The sequence below is a fragment of the Microcaecilia unicolor genome, chromosome 2, assembly GCF_901765095.1.
Source record: "Microcaecilia unicolor chromosome 2, aMicUni1.1, whole genome shotgun sequence".
Classification (NCBI taxonomy): domain Eukaryota; kingdom Metazoa; phylum Chordata; class Amphibia; order Gymnophiona; family Siphonopidae; genus Microcaecilia; species Microcaecilia unicolor.
In genome coordinates, this window is record NC_044032.1 from 429,120,925 (window position 1) to 429,145,198 (window position 24,274).

Here is a 24,274-nt window from a genome sequence, read left to right on the forward strand (position 1 = left end):
TTCTGTTCCATTATTTTAATTCTTATTATGAGGAAATATCTTAGTAGTCCTAACAGCTTGCATCTTCCAATAATTTTTTAGCCTGATGCTAGGGTAAACCTTGGTAATCAGTATCCAAGAAAAAGATCTGGGTGTTTTTGTAGATATGCTGAAAATCTTCTGCCTAGTGTGTGGCGGTGGCCAAAAAAGCAAACAGGATGCTAGGAATTATTAGGAAAGGGGTGGTAAATAAGACCAAGAATACTATAATGCCTCTGTATTGCTCCATGGTACAACCTCACCACAAGTACTGCGTTCAGTTCTGGTCACTGTATCTCAAAAAAGATACAGCGGAATTAAAAAACGTTCAAAGAAGAGCAACCAAATTGATAAAGGGGATGGAACTCCTCTCATATGAGGAAAAGTTAAAGAGGTTAGGGCTCTTCAGCTTGGAAAAGAGATGGCTAAGGGGAGATATGATTGAAGTCTACAAAATCCAGAGTGGTGTAGAGCGAGTAGATGTGAATCAATTTCTTACTCTTTCAAAAAGTACAAAGACTATGGGACACTCAATGAAGTTACATGGAAATACTTTTAAAACAAATAGGAGGAAATATTTTTTCACTCAACAAACAGTTATGCTCTGGAACTCTTTGCCAGATGATGTGGTAACAGTGGATAGCGTATCTGGATTTAAAAAAGCTTTGGACAAATTCCTGGAGGAAAAGTCCATAGTCTGCTATTGTGATAGACATGGGGCAAACCACTGCTTGCCCCGGGATTGGTAGCATGGAATGTTGCTATTAAGTGGGTTTCTGCCAGGTACTTGTGACCTGGATTGGCCACTGTTGGAAAAAGGATACTGAGCTAGATGGACCATTGGTCTGATCCAGTATGGCTATTTTTATGATCTTATCAGTTGCACCTAGATGCTTTGGTAGCCCTTGTTTAGCCCTTGGTCTAACACCCTTTCTATTTTTTGACAGATGGTGTTAGTGAGAGATGCAATGGGCGTAAACATCCTTGTTAAATTTGTTTTTCTTTAACATAATTTTGCACTGGACCCCATGTTTCCTCTCTGGCATCTGACAAAAATGTATGTAGGAAATGGGAAACTTTTGTTATTAGTTTTATGAGTGCGTGACATATAAAGATGGAACAGGGTCTTAAAGAATGCTAGGCCTATGTCTCCTTATAGTCAGTGCAAATACATGCCAAATGAACAGAGAAAATACATTCATTACTAGACAGAAAAACGGCAATTAGTAAACATATCTTGGTAAAACATTGAACTGCAACTCGTTATTACAGAGAATCACCCAGATTAACTCATACCTTCAACTCCTTCAGAACGTGGGGGAAAGACTGTTAGGAGGAAAATTTATGAACATATTAAAGCAGTCCTGAAGGAGTTACATTGTCTGTGGAAGAAAGGATCAAATTCAATATTTTAGTCTTCAAATGTTTGCATTTTCTGGCTCTTGAATATCTGTCTGAGAAACTACGTCATTACCAAGCTTCTCTGAATCTTAGGCCATCTCCACAGGCATAATTGGTAACACCATCCTTCTCGATGGTCAACATAATAGATACTAGACAGAAGGCATCCAGTAGTTTTATGGCTATGGTTTATGGGACTTGATATACCGTCTTTCCTGATACATATAGCAAATCAGTTTACAAAACAAATATCAAAAACAAATGAATGCCATCAATGAACAAGAAAGTAGAATATATGAGATAACAGCTAAGTCAGGGGAATAAGAGAGGACTGATTTAGTAAGAATAGAGTAGGGAGGGGGGTGAGGCTGAAGGCAGTGATATTGTGTCCCAATACACCACTTGACATTATACTTGACTAGTATAAGCCTGATTAAAAGATGGGTTTCAAGTGTGGCTTTGAATTTTGAGGACAGCTTTAAATGAAGGGTCAGAGAGCGTATTCCAAAGCAAAAGGTGCAACAAAGTAAAAAGCGTGCATACTCAGAAAAACTGTATGGTGTATACAGTTGGTGTATACATTGATGGTCTTCAAGTTTATGTGGCTGTCGGGATCTATTGTTTTGCTTTGACATCTGCTCTTTGCTGCCCCCTAGAAGTTGCTGACCTAGGCAACTACCTTGTCTTGCCTAATGGTTGAGCCATGTTTAACTTTCAAAAAAAGAAATAAAAGAGCTAGTGAAAGAAATTTCATCACAATCCTTCCAATTACCAAACTAAAGAACTTACCCGATGAGGATTTTAAAAATATATCCAGGAAAGAACCTAATAAAATAATTTTACGTTTAGGCCCTTATTTGCTAATGCTTAACATGCAATCATGTGTTATCATAAACTATCTCCTGCAAAGCCCTCTATATAAAATGAGCTTTGTGGAAACAACATGCAATATCATCATTACACAAAGAGTTATAAGGGACATAGTCGGAAAAATAGCCAAGGCAACATCAAGCGGCTTGATGTTGAAAAAAATAAACCCTGACCAGGTAGCTGCTCTAGGCTTAAGGAGGCCTGGGAAGCTGCAGAAAACAAAGAAAACGTAGAAAGGGCTTAAAAAAAAATCTAACTAAAGTTTTAAAAAAAAATTAAGGGAAAGGGTACTGGCCTCACATGACAGAGTAGGTGAAAAATAAGAAAACAAAATTACACCATGAAACTGCTGCACAAGTCTGATGTGAGCTGAGGGGAATAAAAATAAAAATGTCCTCGCTGCTCTGTGGAAAACTAAAGACTGACCTGGTCCTAAGCAATAATGGTGGGAGGGAAGACATACGCACGCGCAGATGACCTCTTCCAAAAGCCTCTGGAAAAAGAACGCTAGGGAGCATCTCCGTTTGCAATATTAATAGCGAGAACATTCTCGCCCAGCTTGTCCTCAGAGAATGTACAAATAACATCAATACACAGGCTAAACACAGTGGCCTTACATTTTTTCCGTCTAATTTGATTAGCTAGAGAAACATGTAATTATCTTAACCTTGTGGCTGTGAAACTACTTTTAAACTAAATCCAAATGTTGAGCACTGAATCGGTGACTAACTTGTGGGGCACAACAAAAAGGGGTACGTGTCTTAGCATGGGAAAATCAACTTTTTGACTGTATGTTCACACTGCAAACGCCACAGAAGTTCCTGTGCGTTTAATAGCCTCGTCTTACAGTTTAAAAGAGAAGAAAGCCACTCAGGTGTTATGTACTGTTGGGCGGGATAGAAAATTTTAATAAACTTGAAACTTACACATGTATTTATGCAAATGCAGTGATTATTTTGGGAGATTTATTAACCATTTTATAAAGAGATTCACTAATTACTTCAATAACCACACACATAATGAAAACACTGCAAAAATTTCACGCTGACCAACAACCTCCATATTTACATATAAATAGAAAGACCAGCTTAATATTTGCTAATACAACCAGCAGGGCAGTCAACACTATTCATAAAGCCTTAGGACTCGGCGAGTGTTCAATATTCTCAGAACCCCATGACCCACAGCAAATGCAAGGTTGCCCTGGAAACACAATCCTTTCAGCAGAGAGAAGCCGCGTCTCAGGGATGAAAGATTAATCAGGCTTCACCTCTGCAGGATTACAGCGCCAGCATGAAACTTAGGTTCACATCCCCATTACTAAAGGGCACATCTTTCACCATGATAGGTCCTAGGTGGTCTTGTTACAAATGCAGAAAAACTCTTTTGAAACACCTCTCCTGTCTGCAGGTTGTTAAAAAAATCATTTCAAGATAAAAACCTTGTAGATATAAACCTTGTAAGATAAAAAAGTACAAATCTTATAAAAGGAATGAACTCTAAAAAAAAAAATAAAGTCACCAGCAAATTAGGAAGAATATTTCACTTGTTTTTTTCATGCTGCACACTTGAATCAGCAGCAATAAATCCAAGTCACACCACTAAAGAAAACAGAGATCAGCTAATTAGTATGTATGGATTCTTGCCCATTTATTCCAAGCAAACCTATGTCTGATCAGAAACACAGGTTCTCTCTTATTTTTCAGAGCTGGTGCTTGAAAATTCAGTAAAGCATAGAAATCAAATATTATCTTCTCCATCTTTCAGGGTCAAAGTGTTACACCTCTTGTAGACTTTCCATACTTGGCTCTATACGAGAGAAAGTGTTTCTGTAGTTGCATATTATATTCAGGTACTTATTTTGTATCTGTGGCAATGGAAGGTTAAGTGACTTTCCCAGAGTCACAAGGAGCTGTAGTGGGAATCAAACCTGGTTATCAGGTCACTGCACTAACCACTTGGCTACTTCTCCACTCCAATTTCAGATTCTATAAAGTCATTTTTACTGTCTGCATTAGTAAAAAAAAAAAAAATGTATGTACTTTGTCATTGAATATTACCCAAGGAAAATTACATTCACACATTGAGCATGTGCTCAATTTAAAATAAATGCAAATCCACCTCCACCTGCAGGTAAAGTCACATGCATATAGGCTGTATGTATGTAATCTGACCTGCACACAGGAAATTATTCTCTTAAAGGGTCAAATGGGTAACATATACCATTTGTGCTGTAGCACAAATACCAAAACAGCTGAATTAACCAATCTGATTTGGCTGATTTTTAGACAAATATCACTGAAATGCATTTATTTCCTAAGCTGAAGCCGGCAGACTTAATAAGCAACACCCAACAGTCTTGAGAAATTCATGGAATCTCTTGACTGAAAACTTCAATCTAGAACAAATTTTCTCCTTTCGTTTCACAAGGCAGCAGCAGTGTTATCACTTTGTACTGTGGTACAGCAATCTGCTACCGCTATAGTTGCAACTCCTGACAATCATAGCAGTGGTGTTGAAGAAATACTTTTTTCCAAGGACACATCACCCAGGCACATCAATTGGTGGGGATTTAGAAGGAAAGGAAAAGTGCTACAGAAAGATACAGTATGCACTGCAACACAGAGTTTAAACACATTTTGTGTCTGGCATTTTTAAGTTCAATAGCATAAATATGAATTAGCGATTACGATGGAATATTATGATTCCCTACGGTGGAAACATTACTTCTGGCCACAAAAGCATCCTTTTTGCAATAATTGCATGGCAATGATAAATGCCTCAGAATTCCCCCTTACTACACATTTACAGCGACTAGGGTTCCCATTCATTAACAAATAGTCTCCTGCCCCATTGAAGCCACTGCTGCTTCTGTCACCTTTTCCACCTCTTTTTCATGTATTGCCATTGTCCAACCAATCTCCCCTTGGTCCCCACCTTCCATATAACCTCCTGCATCAGCTATTGCCTTCTAGTGCTGACCATCACCACAGCCTTCTTCCTTCTTTTACTGCAACAGTCAGGGCATCTTTTCTCTTCCTGTTGTTCTACCTCAATAAGAATGAGCACAACCTGATATAGAAAGGTCTTTTCTACAGGCTACCACCATGTTGCTATCTCCTCCTCTACTACTACTTAACATTTCTAGAGCGCTACTAGGGTTACGCAGCGCTGTACAGTTTAACAAAGAAGGACAGTCCCTGCTCGAAGGAGCTTACAATCTAAAGGACGAAATGTCAAGTTGGGGCAGTCAAGATTTCCTGAATAGAGGTGTAGTGGTTAGGTGACTCTGTCCTGGCATCATACATTCCATTCCTGCTGTAATATTTGAGCCCTTTTTGTGTGTTGTTAATCATGTTTAATTAATGTCTGTACTGTGTGCCTTATTGATTTTCAAGAGTTTATCTGAATGTTGCAAGTGTGTTTCATTTTGTTTTTTCGACACGCTATGGAAGTATAAATCAACATTTTCTCCAGGCTTTGACTCCATTCAAAACTTCCCTTTGTGTCAGCCAAGTTTGAAAAGTTCCACGTCAAGTACTTTTACCTACTTCTTTCAACCCTTTATTTTAAAAATCATTAAGCAGCAATTCAGAGCAGGCTTTAATACTTACATCCGGAATAAAGCCAATCTCATTCAGATGATTACTCAGCTCTGGGTCATGGAATGCAATCATCTGGGAAAACACAGTCAGGTACTCTGAAATGACAGTGGTATTAGAGACCAGTGTCAGTGGAGGAGGGAAAACAGAACTGTAATCAATACAAAAGATTACTATACATACACACACGTGCACGTATCTATACATTGAATCCCTTAGAAATACATAGGCAATAATCAAAACTGCCCTTCTTGGTGGAAACTTTGCAAATTGTATAATTCTTGTGGGTAAAAACTAAGAATCAAAGGAACACTACCTGGGCAGTTTTGCTTTATTGTCCATGAAAAATTGACTATAAAGATTTACCTCTGGAAAAATGGACTATAGAGGTGTGTTCCTGCTTTCCCTAAAGGTAATATTTCCATCAGAAAAAAAAATTAATTTTGATTACATTTTCATTGTAATATCCCCAGCTCTCAGTAAATTTCAGTGCTTCTCCAATCTACTCCTATGTTATTGGCTTCATTTGCCTTCCTGGACCTGCAATGGCTTACCTTCAACTAGCAGCTTCATTATAAAACTCTAGATGGGGAGAGAGCAGGGAATATTATAATGCACATAGGCCCCAATGCTCAAAAGTAACCATGGTTACTAGACGCCATTAGCACCATATTAGCATCTGCGTTTACCCGCGCAGAATGTTCAGAGGGGTCTAGTGCGGCAAATGAACGTGCCAGGCCTCAGCGCAGATAGCATGCAAATGTAGACAAGCTCATGTAAATGAGGTCATTTTATATTCCTCTCCAATGCTCTGAAAAGAGTGCCCGAAATAAAACTGCCTTACCGCTGTAAATGATGACGCCAGGTATTAGGGTGTTGGAAGAGAAGATTTCCCATGATTCTCATGCTTCTCTCATGATTCTTTCTGCAAAATCTCTGGTTTTGATTGCTTTTGGAAGCAGAAGGAAACCCTTAAGTGCCGGTTGTGAGAAAAAGCAGACCCCACACATTGGTATCTCTTTCCTCTAAATTTAAAGTGTCTATGCTAACAAAAACGCCACCCGCATCTTTTTCCTGCATCTAAAATTTAAAACACCCTTAGCGCATATTGGTGTCTGTTTCCTGAGCCTTAATATAAGTGTTCAAGCAGAAAAAAAAAATTAAAGACACTTATATTTAGGCTGCAGAAACCAGACACCAATTTGTGATGCACGTTCGGGTTTTCCCAGACGTATATGAACAGGAGTCGAGTTTACCGCAGAACTCTTCTGCGCATGCGTCAAGCCTCCCGCTGAACTCCCTAAAGGTCAATGCTATGCATGCACCCATATTTGCATCTCATTAGCATTGAGCATTAGGGTGTTGTTTTTTATGCTGCTTTGGCAGTAATTTTATGGTGCTATTCAGAACAGCGATTGAGTTTGAGCATCGGGGCACCCATATCTAGGTCAAAATCAGGAGTAGTCAGAAGTGAAAACAGCTTGGGGTTTTCAACCTAATCACCAACAAGTATGTGGAGTGGAGGAGTGGCCTAGTGGTTAGAGCACCGGTCTTGCAATCCAGAGGAGGCCGGTTCAAATCCCAATGCTGCTCCTTGTGAGCTTGGGCAAGTCACTTAACACTCCATTGCCTCAGATACAAACTTAGATTGTAAGCCCTCCTGGGACAGCAGTGTTGCCAGGTCTGCGGGTTTCCTGCACAATTGGGCGGCTTTCCGCGACCGGTTGAGGGCAATTTTTGCCGGCTGCGGGAAATTGGGTGGCTTTTAAAAACCCGCAGTGCGGGTTTGGGCGCTTTTCTGGGGCTTCTATTGGTCCAATTTGGTCCAATAGAAGCCCTGCAGAGGCAGGGTTAATGACGTCGGGGGCAGGGTTAGTGACGTCAGAGACTACGTCGGGGGCGGGGTTAATGATGTCAGAGGGTACATCAGGGGCGGGGTTAATGATGCCATAGGCAGGATTAAAGACGCCAGAGGCTAAATAGTAGTAGGCGGGGTTGATGACATCAGGGGCGGGGTTTAACTTCGTGCAGGTTTTGGGCTGGTTTTGGGCAGGGAAAATGTTTTCAATCTGGCAACCCTGTGGGACAGAGAAATATCCAGAGTACCTGAATGTAACTCACCTCAAGCTACTACTGAAAAAGGTGTGAGCAAAATCTAAATAAATAATTTGTTACATTTGTATCCCACATTTTCCCACCTATTTGCAGGCTCAATGTGGCTTACATAATACCGTAGGCATACGCCAAGCCGGTAAAGAACAAATACAGAGTGTTATTAAATAAATATGTGTGCACATTATGTGACTGACAGACTGTTTAAAGTGAAGCACGTGACTGATGTACAATGTTGTCAAACTAGCTGATTTAGGTGCTCATTTTCAAAGATTTATACTATGAATTTATTATTTTTGTAAAGCATTAAAGTAATTAAAAATAAACTAGACATAACAAGGAATGCCATATTAGGATACCTAAACATATTTAATTGTGCCTTTATATAAACTTTTGGTAATTTGAGACTTCTTACAGCTCTTTAGGCCTCTGCTTTAGAAAATTTTGACAGCTCTTCCTGCTAGAGGCATTGTGCAAGTAAGAAGGTAAAATGTCAGCTGTCAGCAATACCTAATATCAGAAATCCATGATAAACAGAAAGCAGGGTATTTACAGAACTATGATATTAAATAATGTAATCTAAATAGCAACAGATTCCTCTGCTATTATATATTCAGTCAAACTCCTCAATCCATGCCCATATGAAACTACATCAACCCTATATTACTCATGTGAAAAAGTAACTGCCCCCTAAACTTAATAACCTTTAGCAACAAAAATTGCAACCAAACACTTCCTATAATTTGATATCGGTCTGTCACATGACTGTTGAGGAATCTTAGCCCCCTCTTTGCAGAACTGCTTTAATACAGACACATTTGTAGGTTTTCATGCATGTACTATTCGTTTCAAGTGCCACAGAAGCTCTAATGGGTTGAAATCAGGACTTTGACTAGACCAGTCCAAAACTTTAATTTTGTTTCTCCTCGGCCATTCAGATGTAGACTTGCTTTTATGTTTTGGATCATTATCTTACTGCATAATCCAATTACACTTCAGCTTAGACAGATGGCCAGACATTCTCCTTAATAATTTTCTGTACAGTGCAAAACTCCTGATTCATTCAATAATGGCAAGTTTTTCAGGTTCTGAGGCAGCCAAGCATCCCCGCACCATCACACTACCACTACTATATTTGACTGTTGGTAAGATGAACTTACTATAGATAAAATACTGCATTTAATTTTGAGTGCTCTTTAAATACAGCAATGCTTCTTAACCAGTGTGGCCATGACAACTTCCCAGTATGCTGCACAAATTTCTGCCCTCCCTCAAATGCATTCACTGTAACAGGTTACTTGGCGTGCATTTTGTCCTACAAAGTAGCTTGTTACAAAGACAGCTGCCTTCCTCTGCTGGAGTTCTCTCTTTGTTGCTGCTCTCTACTGCCAGCTACCACAACAGAAAGCTCCTTCTTGGGAGCTGCCAACACTCGTCATGCCATCCTACAGTATTGGTGTCCCACCCCACTGCCCATGTTGCTGCCAGGACAGCTATTGGAGGACAGATAAGGAGGCCTCCTTTGAGGAGATAGGTGGGGGAGGGGCTCTATTTTTTTCCCTCCTCCACCTGGTAGGCAGGATATCAGGGGCCGGGAGGTTGCAGAGGAACACCCCCTCCTGAATGGAAGCAGTGGAGTAACACCCCCTCCCCCTGCATGGGACAGAAAGATGGCGTAAAGAGTAGCGCTGAGCCTTGGGACACGTGCTTGCTTAGCATCTGCTGGTCCTGCCCCTCCTACCTAAGACATCATGTTAGAGGGGGCAGGACTGAAAGACTCTCAGGTACCGATTTACCATATTCTATTTCCACAATAGGCAATGCCAAAAGGAATATCAGGGAAAGATGCTAAACATGGGGGGAAAATGCAAGGGGAGATCGGGGACTTGGAGAAAGGTGGTGAATGAGATGCTGGACAGAACAGAAGGTGGAAAGGGGCTGAAAGGGACAACGACATTTGCTGGTCACAGGGGAAGGGAAGACAAGAGAAAAGCCTGACATGGATGGAAAGGAAGGGAAGGGAAAGGAAAGGAGAGTGCCTGACATAGGAAGATGGGCATGGGTTGGAAAAAAAGCTATAGGTAGCAGTAGTAAAAGATTGGATGGAGAGAAGGAATGAAATTTGAAAGGCAGAAAAATAAATTGAAGAAAGCTGAGCATGAAAGATCAATGTTGGAAGGAAGTAAATAAAGAAGACAGGAGGAGAGAAAAGAAATGGCAACTGGATAGGAGACCCTGGACAGCACAATAAGAATGAAAGACAGTAAAACCAACCATTTCCCCCCAAGATATCTTGCAGGACAATAAGGCAAGATCGTGGATGTCACATAATGTGGTAACCCCAAACTTAAAATGTTGACATCAGTATCTTAAACTGCTGCCAGCCACACAAACAGTGATGATATTCAGCCGTTATACATATAGCTAAGCAGTCTGCCTAAATTAAACCACATAGCTACATGGATAGCAGCTGAATATTAACTGCTCCATGATAAGCAGTGGTTGTGTGGAAAGTCATTTTATAACAGGGCACCTAAAGGTGTCTACCAAATGCAACCAGACCATGTTTAGTCTTCATTTCTGAAACTAGCTTATTTTCTAAACACACATAGGAACATGTGTGTCTATAAAATAACACCCCTCCCCCAACAGTTGCTGAGATCACAGCTACAATGAAGTCGCAGATATTTGTCTACTTAGGTGAAGGTGTAAATGTTTGCATGTAAAGCATTCATGTATATCGCTGACTCCACCTAAACTCCTCCCCCTCCCCCCAAACGTCCACACCAGGGATCACATAAAATTATATGCACTTGTCACCACATGTGCTTTTCTGATTGGGGTTATTTTATAAAAGGACTTCATGCATGATATAAATGTGCAAAAATGCTTTAGAAAATTATCTTTTACATATATAAATCCCTTTGAATACTGACTCAAGTATTTTTGGTTTGGCGTCCGCTGTTTTTTTTTTTTTAATTTGTACTGAAGAACTGTTCACGCAGGAATCAAAGCACCTGCTTTAAGCCTCATTGATTTGGTTTGAAACCTGTGAGACCCCTGATGAAAAGATCTGTCTGAAACTTGGTCAAGTCGGGTCTTGTTTCCAATAAAATCTTGTTGGATGAACTCTTGCCTACTCTTTTTTACCTGGATCGCTGCTGCTGTGTCATTTGCTTCTATTCTGCAGTGGGCTGTCTCCTGTTTGTTCTCGTCCCAAGTATTTTAAGACATTATATTTGGGAACAGGAACCTTTTTCTTTTACAGAGCAAGCATTGAGATATGGCCTCTTGTCTAAGAATAATGCGGTGTTAAAAAAATAAATAAAAATTCTAAACAGAAAATGGGGTGGGTACATGCAAGGGTAAGAGGGACAGTTATACTGCTAAGCAGAACAATGCCTTAAGACTCAGAGGGAACAGAAGTTATTATACAATGTAGCCAGAAAACACCATCTTAAATCTTATGTAGAATGTCACTACAGGAAAAAGTGAAAATCTGTATGCAGTTCAGTACATCAAATGCTAGCTACATCAATGCATAAAGCATCCAAATCAAAGTAGGAGTTAGCAAACCATGAACTCAGAAAACCAAAGAAACATCACCTTCCTATATTTTTCAGTACCGTTTGATACTTATTCCATTATTAAAATGCACCAGTGTATACCAGTTGTCTGCACAGAATCTGCTAATTGAAGTCTTTTAACCCCCAATTAACACCACTAAATAGCTGCTAGTATAGCAACTGCCTTCTGTTATTTTCATGAATACCAAGGTATCTGCAAATCTCTCTCATTTGCTGCTCATTAACTCAGATCCACTACCAGCAGTGTTGTGCTCAGCGTTCAGGGATGCCTGTTTCAATTCTGAATGCATTACACTGGCACAGAATGATTCTGCCAGACTGTTTTCTCAATATCAGTATATCACTTTGAGTCTGATTCCATTGCACTGGCTCCCCGTGAAAGCCTGTATAAATTTTAAGGTCGATTTGAGGGATCTGGCAATTCAGTCTACTCCAGTCTATTCACTGTATTCAGCAACACGCTCATTCTTTTCTGCGCCATCTATTTAGAGTGTTTCCAGATTGAGGGTGCAGGATCATGTTTGTGTGTGGCTTTTCCAGTTCTTTGGAACGGTTGTTTTAGAAATGAAGACTGCACGTGATTCTGGCTGCATTCTGAAGACAGATCAAGACTTATTTAACAAGTTTTCTAGTTTTATAGTGTTGCACTGGATACATTGTGGGGGTAACTCTATAACTGGGCAGATACCCCATGGCCACACGGAAGAGGATTATTCTTTAACATAATCTAGACGCACAGGTTTTGTTATAGAACACTAGCGTAACCTAGTATCAGCGCACCCACCATTTAGGCACCTGCACTTCACTCCAGCCATAGAGCTGGTAAAAGTGTGGGCACCTAAATGCGTCAAAGATGCATGTAAGTTATAAGTAAGCAGGAGCCCCGCCTATGTTCCGCTCGTGCTCCTCCTCTCGCTACACTCCTACTTGCAAATGAAAGCTATGCAAGTTAAGCAGGTATATACAGAAGAGCATTCAGGCAGAATATTGAGATTTAGGAGGATATACATCTTTATTTTGTACATTTACATGTGTAACACAGGTGTAACTGTGAGTGCCCAGTTTACAGCATTCCTTTTTCTCTTCTGTGTTCTAAGCAGTTCATCATGTAGTGTGTGTGACGATTTTGTACATTTTTGATTTCTGTATGTTTTATTATTATACTAGGAAAAAAGGCCCATTTCTGAAACCAATGAAACGGGCGCTAGCAAGGTTTTCCTCGGAGTGTGTATGTTTGAGTGTGTGAGAGAGACTGGGTGCGAGTGTGTCTGTGAGAGAGTGTGTGCCATGGGCTCCACCTCCCTCCCTCCGAGTTCCAGGGTCGTCCCCCCAGCCCTCCCTTCAAGTTCCAGGGTCGTCCCCCCCCTCCCTCCGAGATCCAGGGTCGTCCCCTCCCTCCCTTCCTCCGAGTTCCAGGGCCATCCCCTCCCTCCCTTCGAGTTCCAGGGTCATCCCCTCCCTCCGAGTTCCAGGGGGCTGAGTTTCAGGTTCCTCCTCCCTCCCTCCGAGTTTCAGGTTCCCCCTTCTCTCCCTCTGAGTTCCAGGTTCATTCCCCCCCCCCCCCCGAGTTCCAGGGTCGTCGTCCCCTCCCTCCCTTCCTCCGAGTTCCAGGGCCATCCCCTCCCTCCCTTCAAGTTCCAGGGGACCGAGTTTCAGGTTCCTCCTGCCTCCTTCCCTCCGAGTTTCAGGTTCCCCCCGCTGTCCCTCCTTCCCTCCGAGTTTCAGGTTCCCCCCTCCCTCCCAGTTCCAGGATCCCCCCCCTCAGAACGCGACGTCACACGCATGAGGGTGTCGTCGTCCCTCCCTGCCTGTTCCAGGCCCCCTACCTCCAAATTTAAAAAATCAACTTCACTGACGAAGTTGGGTTTACGGTGGCCGGCAGCAGCGGTAAAAGGTGTGCAGGCTCGGCCCTTCTCTCTCGCTCAGCTCTGGTCCCGCCCTCATTTCCCGTTTCCGCAAGGGCGGTACCAGAGCTGAGAGAGAAGGGTCGAGTCTGCACGCCTGTTACCGCTGCTGCTGTCGGCCACCGTAAACCCGACTTCGTAAGTGAAGTTGACTTTTAAAATTTGGAGGTAGGGGGCCTGGAACTGGAAGGGAGGGCGGGAGGAAGGGAGGGAGGGATGACGACACCCTCATGCGTGTGACATCGCGTTCCATTGCCTGGCAATTCCGCAGCGTTCCCTTCCAGTGATTGGTATTTACAAACACTGAAGTACATTACGTCATTTCAGGAGATGGATACAGCAGGAGCTTGAATGCTTCAAGGCTTCACTTTCTCAGCTTCAGAACATTGGAGGTGCTTTTTATTATATAGGATTAGTATTTGGATTTTTATTGTATTTGATATTTAACTATATTGCTGATGGTCATTTGCTATCTGCCCAGGATATTAGGTAGCATAGGAGGAGATATTAGGTCTTACCTGATAATTTTCTTTCCGTTAGTCCTTCCCACTATTCTAGAACCTGTGGGATAGTTGTATCCATCAACCAGCAAGGGGAGAGAGAACTGAAAACTGAGCTGAGATATATCTCTCTTGGCATCCAGTCCACCTTCTAAGTATTGTAAGCTCTTTGAGCAGGGACTGTCTTTCTTCTATGTTTGTGCAGCGCTGCGTATGCCTTGTAGCGCTATAGAAATGCTAAATAGTAGTAGTAGTAGTATTTATGCAGATAAGCAGTAAGGATAAACTCAGAACAAACACAACAACCTTGAACAACTTGCTAACCTAACACTAGACAGATGAGCAAACATGTGTGGACCTCTCTCATCTCTGGACAACTTGTAGAGAACAAAAGATATACAGGAAGAAACATGAAAAGTGACAGTTATTTGACCTATTATTTCACACTGACTAAACATCTCAGAAACCTCAGGCAGGCCTCTGGAATAGTGAGAAGGACTAATGGAAAGAAAATTACTTGGTAAGACCTAATTTCTCTTCCATTACATAGCTTTCCAATATTCTAGTACCTATGGGATGTTTAAAAATAATCTCTCTTTATTTTATTTTATTTGTTACATTTATATCCCACATTTCCCCACCTATTTGTAGGCTCAATGTGTCTTACATAGTACCGAGGAGGCGTTACAGACTCCAGTGTACACAAATACAGAGTGATGTTGTGGTAAGATAAAGTTCATGTGGCACAGCTACACTAAGGAATTGTACAACGGAAGAGTTGTGTTACGTCCATTACGTTCTTCAGTTTTGCTGTTTTGCAGAGAGCAGGCATTTATGTTGGATCGGTAGGGTATGCCTTTTTAAACAGGTTAGTTTTTAGTGTTTTCCGGAAGTTTAGGTGGTCGTTCGTAGTTTTCAAGGCTTTTGGTAATGCTTTCCACAGTTCTGTGCTTATGTAGGAAAAACTGGACGCGCAAGTTGATTTGTATTTGAGTTCTTTGCAGCTTGGGAAGTGCAGATTTAGGTACGCTCGTGTTGATTCGGATGTGTTTCTAGTTGGTAGGTCGATCAAGTCTGTCATGTATCCTGGAGCTTCACCGTAGATAATTTTGTGAACCAGAGTGCAGATTTTGAAAGCAATGCATTCTTTGATTGGGAGCCAGTGTAATTTTTCGCGGAGTTTTGCATTAAAATTGCGTTTTTCCAAAGATAAGCCTAGCTGCCATGTTTTGAGCGGTCTGAAGCTTCTTTAATGTTTGTTCTTTGCATCCCGCATAAATTCCATTGCAGTAGTCTACATGGCTTAGTACCATTGATTGTATCAGGTTGCGAAATGTTCCCCTTGGGAAGAATTGTTTCACATGTTTGAATTTCCACACTGAGTGGAACATTTTCTTTGTTGTGGATGTTACTTGGCTCTCTAGTGTTAAGTTGCGGCCCATTGTAATGCCGAGGATTTTCAGGCTGAGATAGGGAGGGTGTAACCTGGGATGTTGACAATTGTGGGGTTATCCGCGCTGTGTAGGGATGAGGGATAAGACAGTGTGTTTTTTCTTTGTATAGTTTTAGTTGAAATGCATTTGCCCAAGAGTCCATGATGTTCAAGCTGATCTTGATTTCGTTGGTGATTTCTGTCAGTTTAGATTTGTAAGGAATGAATATTGTGACATCTTCTGCATAGATGAAAGAGTTAAGGCCTTGGTTGGATAAGGACTTGGCTAGTGGGGTCATGATTAGGTTGAAGAGGATCGGTGATAGCTGTGATCCTTGTGGTACTCCGCAGTCTGCTTTCCACGGTGATGATATGTTTGAGTTTGATTTTACTTGATATGTTCTTGTGGTTAGGAAACCTTTGATCCAGCTAAGTATGTTTTCACCAATCCCGAACTTATCTAGTGATCTTATTAATATATTATGGTTTACCATGTCGAATGCACTAGACATGTCGAATTGGAGGAGGAGGATGTTTTTGCCTATTGCTATTTCCTGCTTGAATTTGGCTAGGAGAGTGAGTAGTACTGTTTCTGTGCTGTGGAGGGGGCGAAAACCTGACTGTGATTCGTGTAATATTGAGAATTTGTTTATATAATCTGTAAGTTGTTTAGCTACCATGCTTTTCATCAGTTTGACTGACAACGGAATGGATACTACTGGATGGTAGTTAGTGATTTCATTTGTTTTTTTCTTGGTGTCTTTTGGTATCGGAGTGAGTAGGATATTGCCATTTTCCTTAGGGATGAGACCTATGTAGTTTAGGTAGGATGTGATGTCTGCTATGAAGCGGTCAGGGGCAGATTTCATTAGTTGGTTGGGACAGGTATCTAGTTCACATTGAGTGTTGGAGAACCTGCTGATCGCCTGTGCAACTGCATCAACGGTAAGGAAGGCGAATTTTAACCAGGTTTGGTCAGCTGGGTATTCTCCAGTGGTTGGGTCCAACTCAAGCAAGCACATAGACACTGCGATCAGTATGTCTTCCAGGCTCACTGAGATATCTCTCAGTTCCTCCACATCATAATCCTTCCAAACCATTTCCAGTACATGTAGATCTCTTACATCTTCTTCCGTAAAGGCCGAAGCAAAGAATTCATACATACTCTCTACTATGGCTTTGTCCTCCCGAGTACCCTTTTTGTTCATTTGTGATCTAATGGTCCCACAAATTCCCTCACAGGCTTTCTGCTTCTGATGTACCTGAAAAAGGTGTTACTATGAGTTTGTTCCCACAGCAAGTTTTTATTCATATTCTCTTTTAGCCTTCTTTATCAAAGCTTTGCATCTAGTTTGACAGTGCTTATGTTGCTTCTTATTTTCTTCATTTGACTTCAAGATTTCAGTGGCTTCCTGTTCATTATAGACCCATTTTCAAAAATTTGCCTTGCATACAAACCCTCCATCTTGATAAACCTTCCTATCTCTTCCTACCTCTTTAATTATCATCTATACTCCCAACAGTCAGATCTCTAGATGCAAAACCGCCTGTGTCTCCCATCCCCTCAAATGACCCAGTACAAGGCCACACGTTCAAAGGTCTTTTTCTTTGATGCTCCAAAATTCTGGAATGACCTCACACTACCAATTAGAGTCAAAGCGTCCTTCCCTAGACTTAAATAACTTTTAAAAACCAATTTTTTCAACTGGCCTTTGGGCTTTCAACCTGTCCTTCAATCTGAAGGACTGGGATCTGTATTCACCAAATCAGGCACTTCGGTTTCCTTATCCCTGCCCCCTCTCTCTTACCCCTGGTGTGAATGGGGGAAGAAGATGGGATTTGATATACCACCTTTCTGTGGTTGCAATGAAAGTGGTTTACATAAGTGCAGGTATTTTGCTAATGGAAGGTTAAGTGACTTGCCCAGAGTCACAAGTGGGCAAGTAGTGGGAATTGAACCCAGTTCACCAGGATCAAAGCCCGCTGCACTAACCACTAGGCTACTCCTTCACTCCACTCTGTCCTACTGAACTGGCATTCTTTTCTTTGTTTTTAATTGTTATGTTGTAAATTGCTTTGACCAACTTTGTTGCACTAGCAGTACATCAAGCTTTTAAATAAACTAAAATCTATTCTCTCTCCCAGACAATAACCCCTTTCAGTTCCCTTTTACCCCTCCTAGCCTCCTTTATTCCTTTCCCTACATCTCCATTCCCCATCATCCAGCCTCTCTTCACCTCACAGCTGCTTTCTGCCACCTCCAGATTTTCACTGCTGCATTCTCTCAGCTAGTAATCCCTTTCAAATCCCTTTACCCATTCCTTATTCTTCTCCCAGTACTTCTGTGCTGTTTTTTTTTTATCTTACCTACTGAACATACTACTAGAGCAACATATGTAAAACTGCACGTGAATCAGTCTCATTTCCTTTTCTTAGTGTCTGCTGCCCTTGCCCACTCCATTGGAATCTGAAGGATAAACTGCCTCTGCCCCAAGGAGGTTAGATTGAGAACATAAGTCAATCTGGCCCCATTACGAGGACTGTATCTAGTAAATGGAGCTTGCTGCCACATTGGTAGAAACAAAACAATACCAAATGCTATTTAAAACATTAACAAAAACTTATTAGAAATAATGGACTGCCTATGCTGTTCCAGTTGGATAGGCAGTGCTTTAAAAGGTGGAGAATAAAGGATTTTTTTTGACAGCTTTATTTGAAAGCTTCCTATATCTAGATATATATCATGAAATAAAACTGAGTATCACTACAACAGCATAAAAAATTAATGCAGCAGGTAGAAGAAGCAGTAAGCTCTGTAGAGCAGGGACTGTCTCTTCATGTTTAAGTGTACAGCGCTGCGTACGTCTAGTAGCGCTTTAGACATGATAAGTAGTAGTAGTAATAAGTTTAGTGTGAACACTAACCACCCTAAAAGGTTGTTTTGTGGCGGTACATGAGGAACTGTGAACTTGCATAAGTTTGTGTTTTTGTTTCCATCCAAAGATTATATATTCATTTTAATAAAGCCAGTTAATCATTTAACTTACTAGTGAAACATAACCACAAAGGCATGGCATAGTCACATTTTCAATATGGTAATACTAGAGCCCAGCTAAGGAACAGGAATTTTGAGTTAGTCTTCACTGGATCAAACTTGCTTTCCTTGTGCCATCACCATCCAGTTGGATAGGCAGTGCCTTGCAGGGTGGAACATAAAGGACTTTTTTTGTTTTTAATTTGACATTTATATCCCACATTATCCTGAGTAAACTCCGGTTCAATGTGGCTCACAATTGGAAATACAGCAAGACAGAATAATAGAATTCAGTATCATCATGGGAGCAAGTATATATGTCTCAAAAATTTAACAAAGTTGAGATTAGCATATATACCCATCTGGGCATTTAAATATCTGTCCTTGAATGATGCTGCATGTTCAGGAATCATAGCCATAAGTATACACAGAGGCATATTTTCAAAGCACTTTGGGAGGCTAAGTTCCATAGGTTTCTATGGAACTTTGGGAGGCTAAGTGCTTTGAAAATGAGCCCGATAGTTATTTAAAGATTATCACATAAGCACAGCACAACAGGCATCTATACGCATGTTGCAAAACTAAACAACAACTTCTGCCATTTTCTAAACAACAACCCCCCCCATTTTCTATTTCTGTTGATGGCTCTCTCATTCTCCCTGTCTCCTCAGCTCGAAACCTTGGGGTCATCTTTGACTCTTCTCTCTCCTTCTCTGCTCATATCCAGCAGACCGCCAAGACCTGTCGTTTCTTTCTTTACAACATCCGTAAAATCCGCCCCTTTCTTTCCGAGCACTCTACCAAAACCCTCATCCACACCCTTGTCACCTCTCGTTTAGACTACTGCAATCTGCTTCTTGCTGGCCTCCCACTTAGTCACCTCTCCCCTCTCCAGTCGGTTCAAAACTCTGCTGCCCGTCTCATCTTCCGCCAGGGTCGCTTTACTCATACTACCCCTCTCCTCAAGACCCTTCACTGGCTCCCTATCCGTTTTCGCATCCTGTTCAAACTTCTTCTACTAACCTATAAATGTATTCACTCTGCTGCTCCCCAATATCTCTCCACACTCGTCCTTCCCTACACCCCTTCCCGTGCACTCCGCTCCATGGATAAATCCTTCTTATCTGTTCCCTTCTCCACTACTGCCAACTCCAGACTTCGCGCCTTCTGTCTCGCTGCACCCTACGCCTGGAATAAACTTCCTGAGCCCCTACGTCTTGCCCCATCCTTGGCCACCTTTAAATCTAGACTGAAAGCCCACCTCTTTAACATTGCTTTTGACTCGTAACCACTTGTAACCACTCGCCTCCACCTACCCTCCTCTCTTCCTTCCCATTCACATTAATTGATTTGATTTGCTTACTTTATTTACTTTTTGTCTATTAGATTGTAAGCTCTTTGAGCAGGGACTGTCTTTCTTCTATGTTTGTGCAGCGCTGCGTATGCCTTGTAGCGCTATAGAAATGCTAAATAGTAGTAGTAGTAGAGTACATTCAAAACTTTATTTTTTTGTTTTAATCATGTTTATTCAAAGCACATGTTGATAGATAAGCTTCATACAGAAGAAGAAAAACCTGTGGACCAACCAACATGGCACAATATAAACTTTGAGTCTTGGATGTGTTTGAATAAACATTTATTCCTTGGAACATCATCTAGCTTCCTTTTTGTTGTCACCCTCACTGCATTTGTCTTGCTTTCATTGCTGCAAGGGATCTTGTTCTGTGTTTTGTTGACAATATAAACTTTTACAGCGAACATACCCCCAAAATCCTTCCCCTCCTGCACTCCCCTCCCTCCCTATAAGCTCATCCGACGCACCAAAATAACATAACAGATGTACAGATCAGTAGGCCCCAAAGCAGTACAAAACAAATAAAGTCATATACATTTTATAACAAATTCGCTGTTGGATTTAACAAGCAATACCGTTTGCATGTAATATCTGGATAAAAAATTAAAACAATCAAAATTTAAAGCAAATGCTCAAAATATGCAATACTTGGTAGCGATAATGAAACAGTGATTTATTTATTATTTATTTATTACATTTGTACCCCGCTCTTTCCCACATACAGCAGGTCCAGTGTGGCTTACATAGTAAAAGAAAGCATCTTACATGGTAAAGAATACAGTAAAAAAACAAGGAAATGTAGGAACAGTATTATAAATTGTGATAATCATAACTACTTACATTAGGAAAGGCATTACATAGGACATGTGAAAAGAATGTAATGAACTAGAATAGGGAAGGTAGACAAGGATATGATAGGTAAAAGGGAAGGAGAATGGGAGGGAAATGGTAAAGGATGGAGGGAAGAAGATGAGGGATTGAGTATAACATTGGGGTCAGAGTAAGCGTCGACGTCTTAGCAGGAGTATCACAGGTGATCTGGTGGAATTAAGCTGGTCCATTAGGGTAAACTTGCTTAAAAAATGGGACTTTAACATTTTTCTGAAAGGTAAATAGTTATTAATAGCTCGGATGGGTCTTGGGAGAGCATTCCAAAGTTGACTACCCAGAAAGGAGAAATTGGATGCATAGTATGTTTTGTACTTGACACCTTTGCAGTTTGGGAGGTGTAGATTGAGGTATGTTCGCGATGACATTGCTCTATTTCTAATTGGGAGGTCAATCAAGTTGTTCATATAACTGGGGGATTCTCCTGATATGATCTTATCGTTAACTGTATGGATCTTGAAGTATATTCTCTCTTTGATGGGGAGCCAGTGAAGCCTTTCTCGAAGGGGTGAGGCGCTTTCAAATCTTGACTTTCCAAATATAAGTCTGGCTGCCGTGTTCTGGGCAGTCTGGAGACTTTTCAGGACTTGGGATTTACATCCAAGGAAAACACTGTTGCAATAATCAACCTGAGTGATGACTGTGGATTGAACCAGGTTCAATGGAAGATAGGATTTCACTCGCTTCAGGATCCACATCATATTAAACATTTTCTTTGTGATCAGTTTAGCGTGGTTATCGAAGGATAGATGACTATCTATTGTAACTCCAAGGATCTTGAAACTATTGGAGATGGGGATGATTACATCTGGGGTATTGAGGGTGGCCGGGAGAGATGGGGAGTATTGAGACGAGAGGACTAAGCATTGAGTTTTTTCTTTATTTAATTTCATCTTAAAGGCATTGGCCCATGAGATCAAGGTGGACATACAAGTAGTGATTTTATCAGAGATTTTGGATAAATTTGATTTAAAGGGAATAAAAATGGTGATGTCATCAGCATATATAAAGGGATTAAGGCCATGTTTGGCTAATAATCTGGCCAAGGGGATCATCATGATATTGAAGAGTATTGAGGAGAGAGGAGATCCCTGTGGTACTCCGCATTCAGACGACCATGGGGATGATATATTTGTGGTTCCTTTAACTTGACAAGACCTGGTTGTGATGAAGTTTTTTAACCAATTGATAATATTACCTCCAATTCCAAGTTTGTCCAAAAGTTTAGCAAGAATGTTATGATCTACCATGTCAAAAGCGCTTGACAAATCAAACTGCAAAAGGAGGATTTTGTTTCCGGTTGCGATTTCCTGTTTGAATTTAGTTATTAGAGTAAGGAGGACCGTTTCTGTGCTGTGGGCAGATCGGAAGCCTGATTGTGACTCATGAAGGATAGAAAATTTCTGAATATATTCATTTAGTTGTGAGGTCACTCTATTCTCCATTAGTTTAGTGATTAGAGGAATGGAGGCAACTGGATGGGAGTTGGTAACGTCGTTTGAAGATTTCTTTGGATTTTTTGGTATAGGTGTTAATAAAATATTACCATGATTGGCAGGGAAGGAACCTGTGATGGAATATTCACACAGCAGGAAGGCAATAGATTCATTCTCCATTGAACATAATTAACTTTGTATAAACTTAGTGGCTAATAGTGTGCTGCTTGCTATTGTATTTTTTATTTTTGTGGTGTATTGTTTGCCTGCATAATAACATCACACTGATCTATATACAAACACACAGCTGAGAGTCAAAGATTAAAAAAAATAAATAAATAAAGCCTTTTAGAACCAGACTTGAAGAAGAACTAAATACATACAACATAACTGGAAAACATTAGACGGACTCTGGGCAGAGCTTCTGCATGAAGGAAGCTCTTCCCTCATTATTCAATATTTGTCTTTGAAATAGTAGTAATTAAAAAAAGATCAAGTGCATTTTTACAATATACCACTGCATTCCACAAAATAACAGGAGCAAATTCCAACATACCATTTTTTTAAAATGTACCCACAGGAAAACAAAAAAAGATGTTAAATGCTCCCATGTTTCAATCTGATTAATGTTTTTAAAAAATCATTAAATAGAAACTCTGAATGTTGAGCACCTGATTCTTATAAAATGGTGTTTGTTTTGGTGGCCTTTTACTAGATGAAAAAATCTCTACACGAATACAATGCCTGCTTGGGTGCTAGGGAGTCCCTATAACCAACCCCTCCAAATGACAAAACGATTATGATTTAGAACAAATTGCTACTCGAACCGATGAAAGATTATTCCACTCTGACATTTCCTCTGTGTACATCCGTATGCTGTGTAAAACAGCATGTTTGAAAATATAAGTGAGCTCAAATAAAAATGCTACCAACTAAACAACAACAACATGGATGCAGCAGCTGTAGATTTGTTTGCTTCGTTCTAGGTATACCAAGATGGTGGCTGTGCAAAAAAAACAAAAACAAAAAGGGTGTGTGTGTGTGTGTGGGGGACAGCTTCAGCTTTGTGATGTTATGCCATCTCCTGTTCTCAATCTAATCCCCTTGCTCTGCCCTTGGTTATAGCAACTCTCTCCTCCCCTGAAGCTCGTTAGTCAGACAAAGTCAGCCAATCGGCTGCAAAAACAGTTCTCCTTCCTCCTGTAGCCCACTGGTCAGGCATTCCAACCAACAGGCTATAGGGGGAGGTGAGAGCAGTAACTTGGAAACAGAAGCACTTCCTTCCTGCCTTCCTTTGCTGCCCTGCAGCATGGAGAATTTTTCTCTATAAACTACCTGGTCGATATGAAAAATAATTTTACCGGCCAGAAACAGCCGCTTACTGGTTAAATCGCTTGTTCGGAGCTACCTGCTAATTTTCAGTGGCACTTAACTGGTTATCATAGCTGAAAATTAATGGTTAGCGCCTACATGAAAAAGTGGCTATTTGGGGGGCTTTCCGGGAACTGAGTGAGCACCTGGCCAGTTAAGTGCCAATATTCAGAATTTAACCAGCCAGGTTAACTGCATAAAACACAGTCCTATCTTTATGCGGCAACCCATGGCTAATTAAGTTCTGAATATTGACTTAACCGGCAATGTTTTAGCTGACACCGAATAAACTGGATATTCAGTGCTGAAGCCCAGAACATGGCCCAGCACTGAATATCCATGAATAATGCTCTCCACTGGCGGATATTTACTCCTATATCATTAAAAATATTGGTGGTGCCTGGGCTGGTGCCTATGGTCTGATTTATTAAAAAAAAAGACCCAGAAATCTTTTCAAGAAGATTTCTCATCTCTGTCTATAACATTAATAAACAAGGCTTTAGCTGTCCAATTCAATATGGAAAAATATAATGGGGAAATCTACCCTTAATGAGCAGAATCTTGATTATCTAAAAAAAAAAAATGTTTTGCTTTTTCACTCCTACCAGCATCCACATTTGTATTTACAAAACATCTCTGAACTTCAAACAGAGTAATCACAAACATTCAGCTGTGCCTTATCACAAGCAGAGTGTTAATTAATGTCTTCAAAGCGAGTTTCTTTCAGACAGAAATTTATGGCTTTGGAAGTTCAGTATAGATAAA

The 24,274-nt window shown here is 40.8% G+C and overlaps 1 protein-coding gene across 2 annotated transcripts in view; it reads right to left on the minus strand.

The window, feature by feature from the left end:
- TBCK (TBC1 domain containing kinase) overlaps positions 1-24,274 on the minus strand; it is a 436,713-nt gene that overhangs the window by 221,923 nt on the left and 190,516 nt on the right. For both annotated transcript variants that reach the window (XM_030190773.1, XM_030190774.1), the window contains one exon: positions 5,904-5,989. In XM_030190773.1, the coding sequence (XP_030046633.1) occupies positions 5,904-5,989 (86 nt within the window). The remainder of the gene's footprint in view (positions 1-5,903; positions 5,990-24,274) is intronic.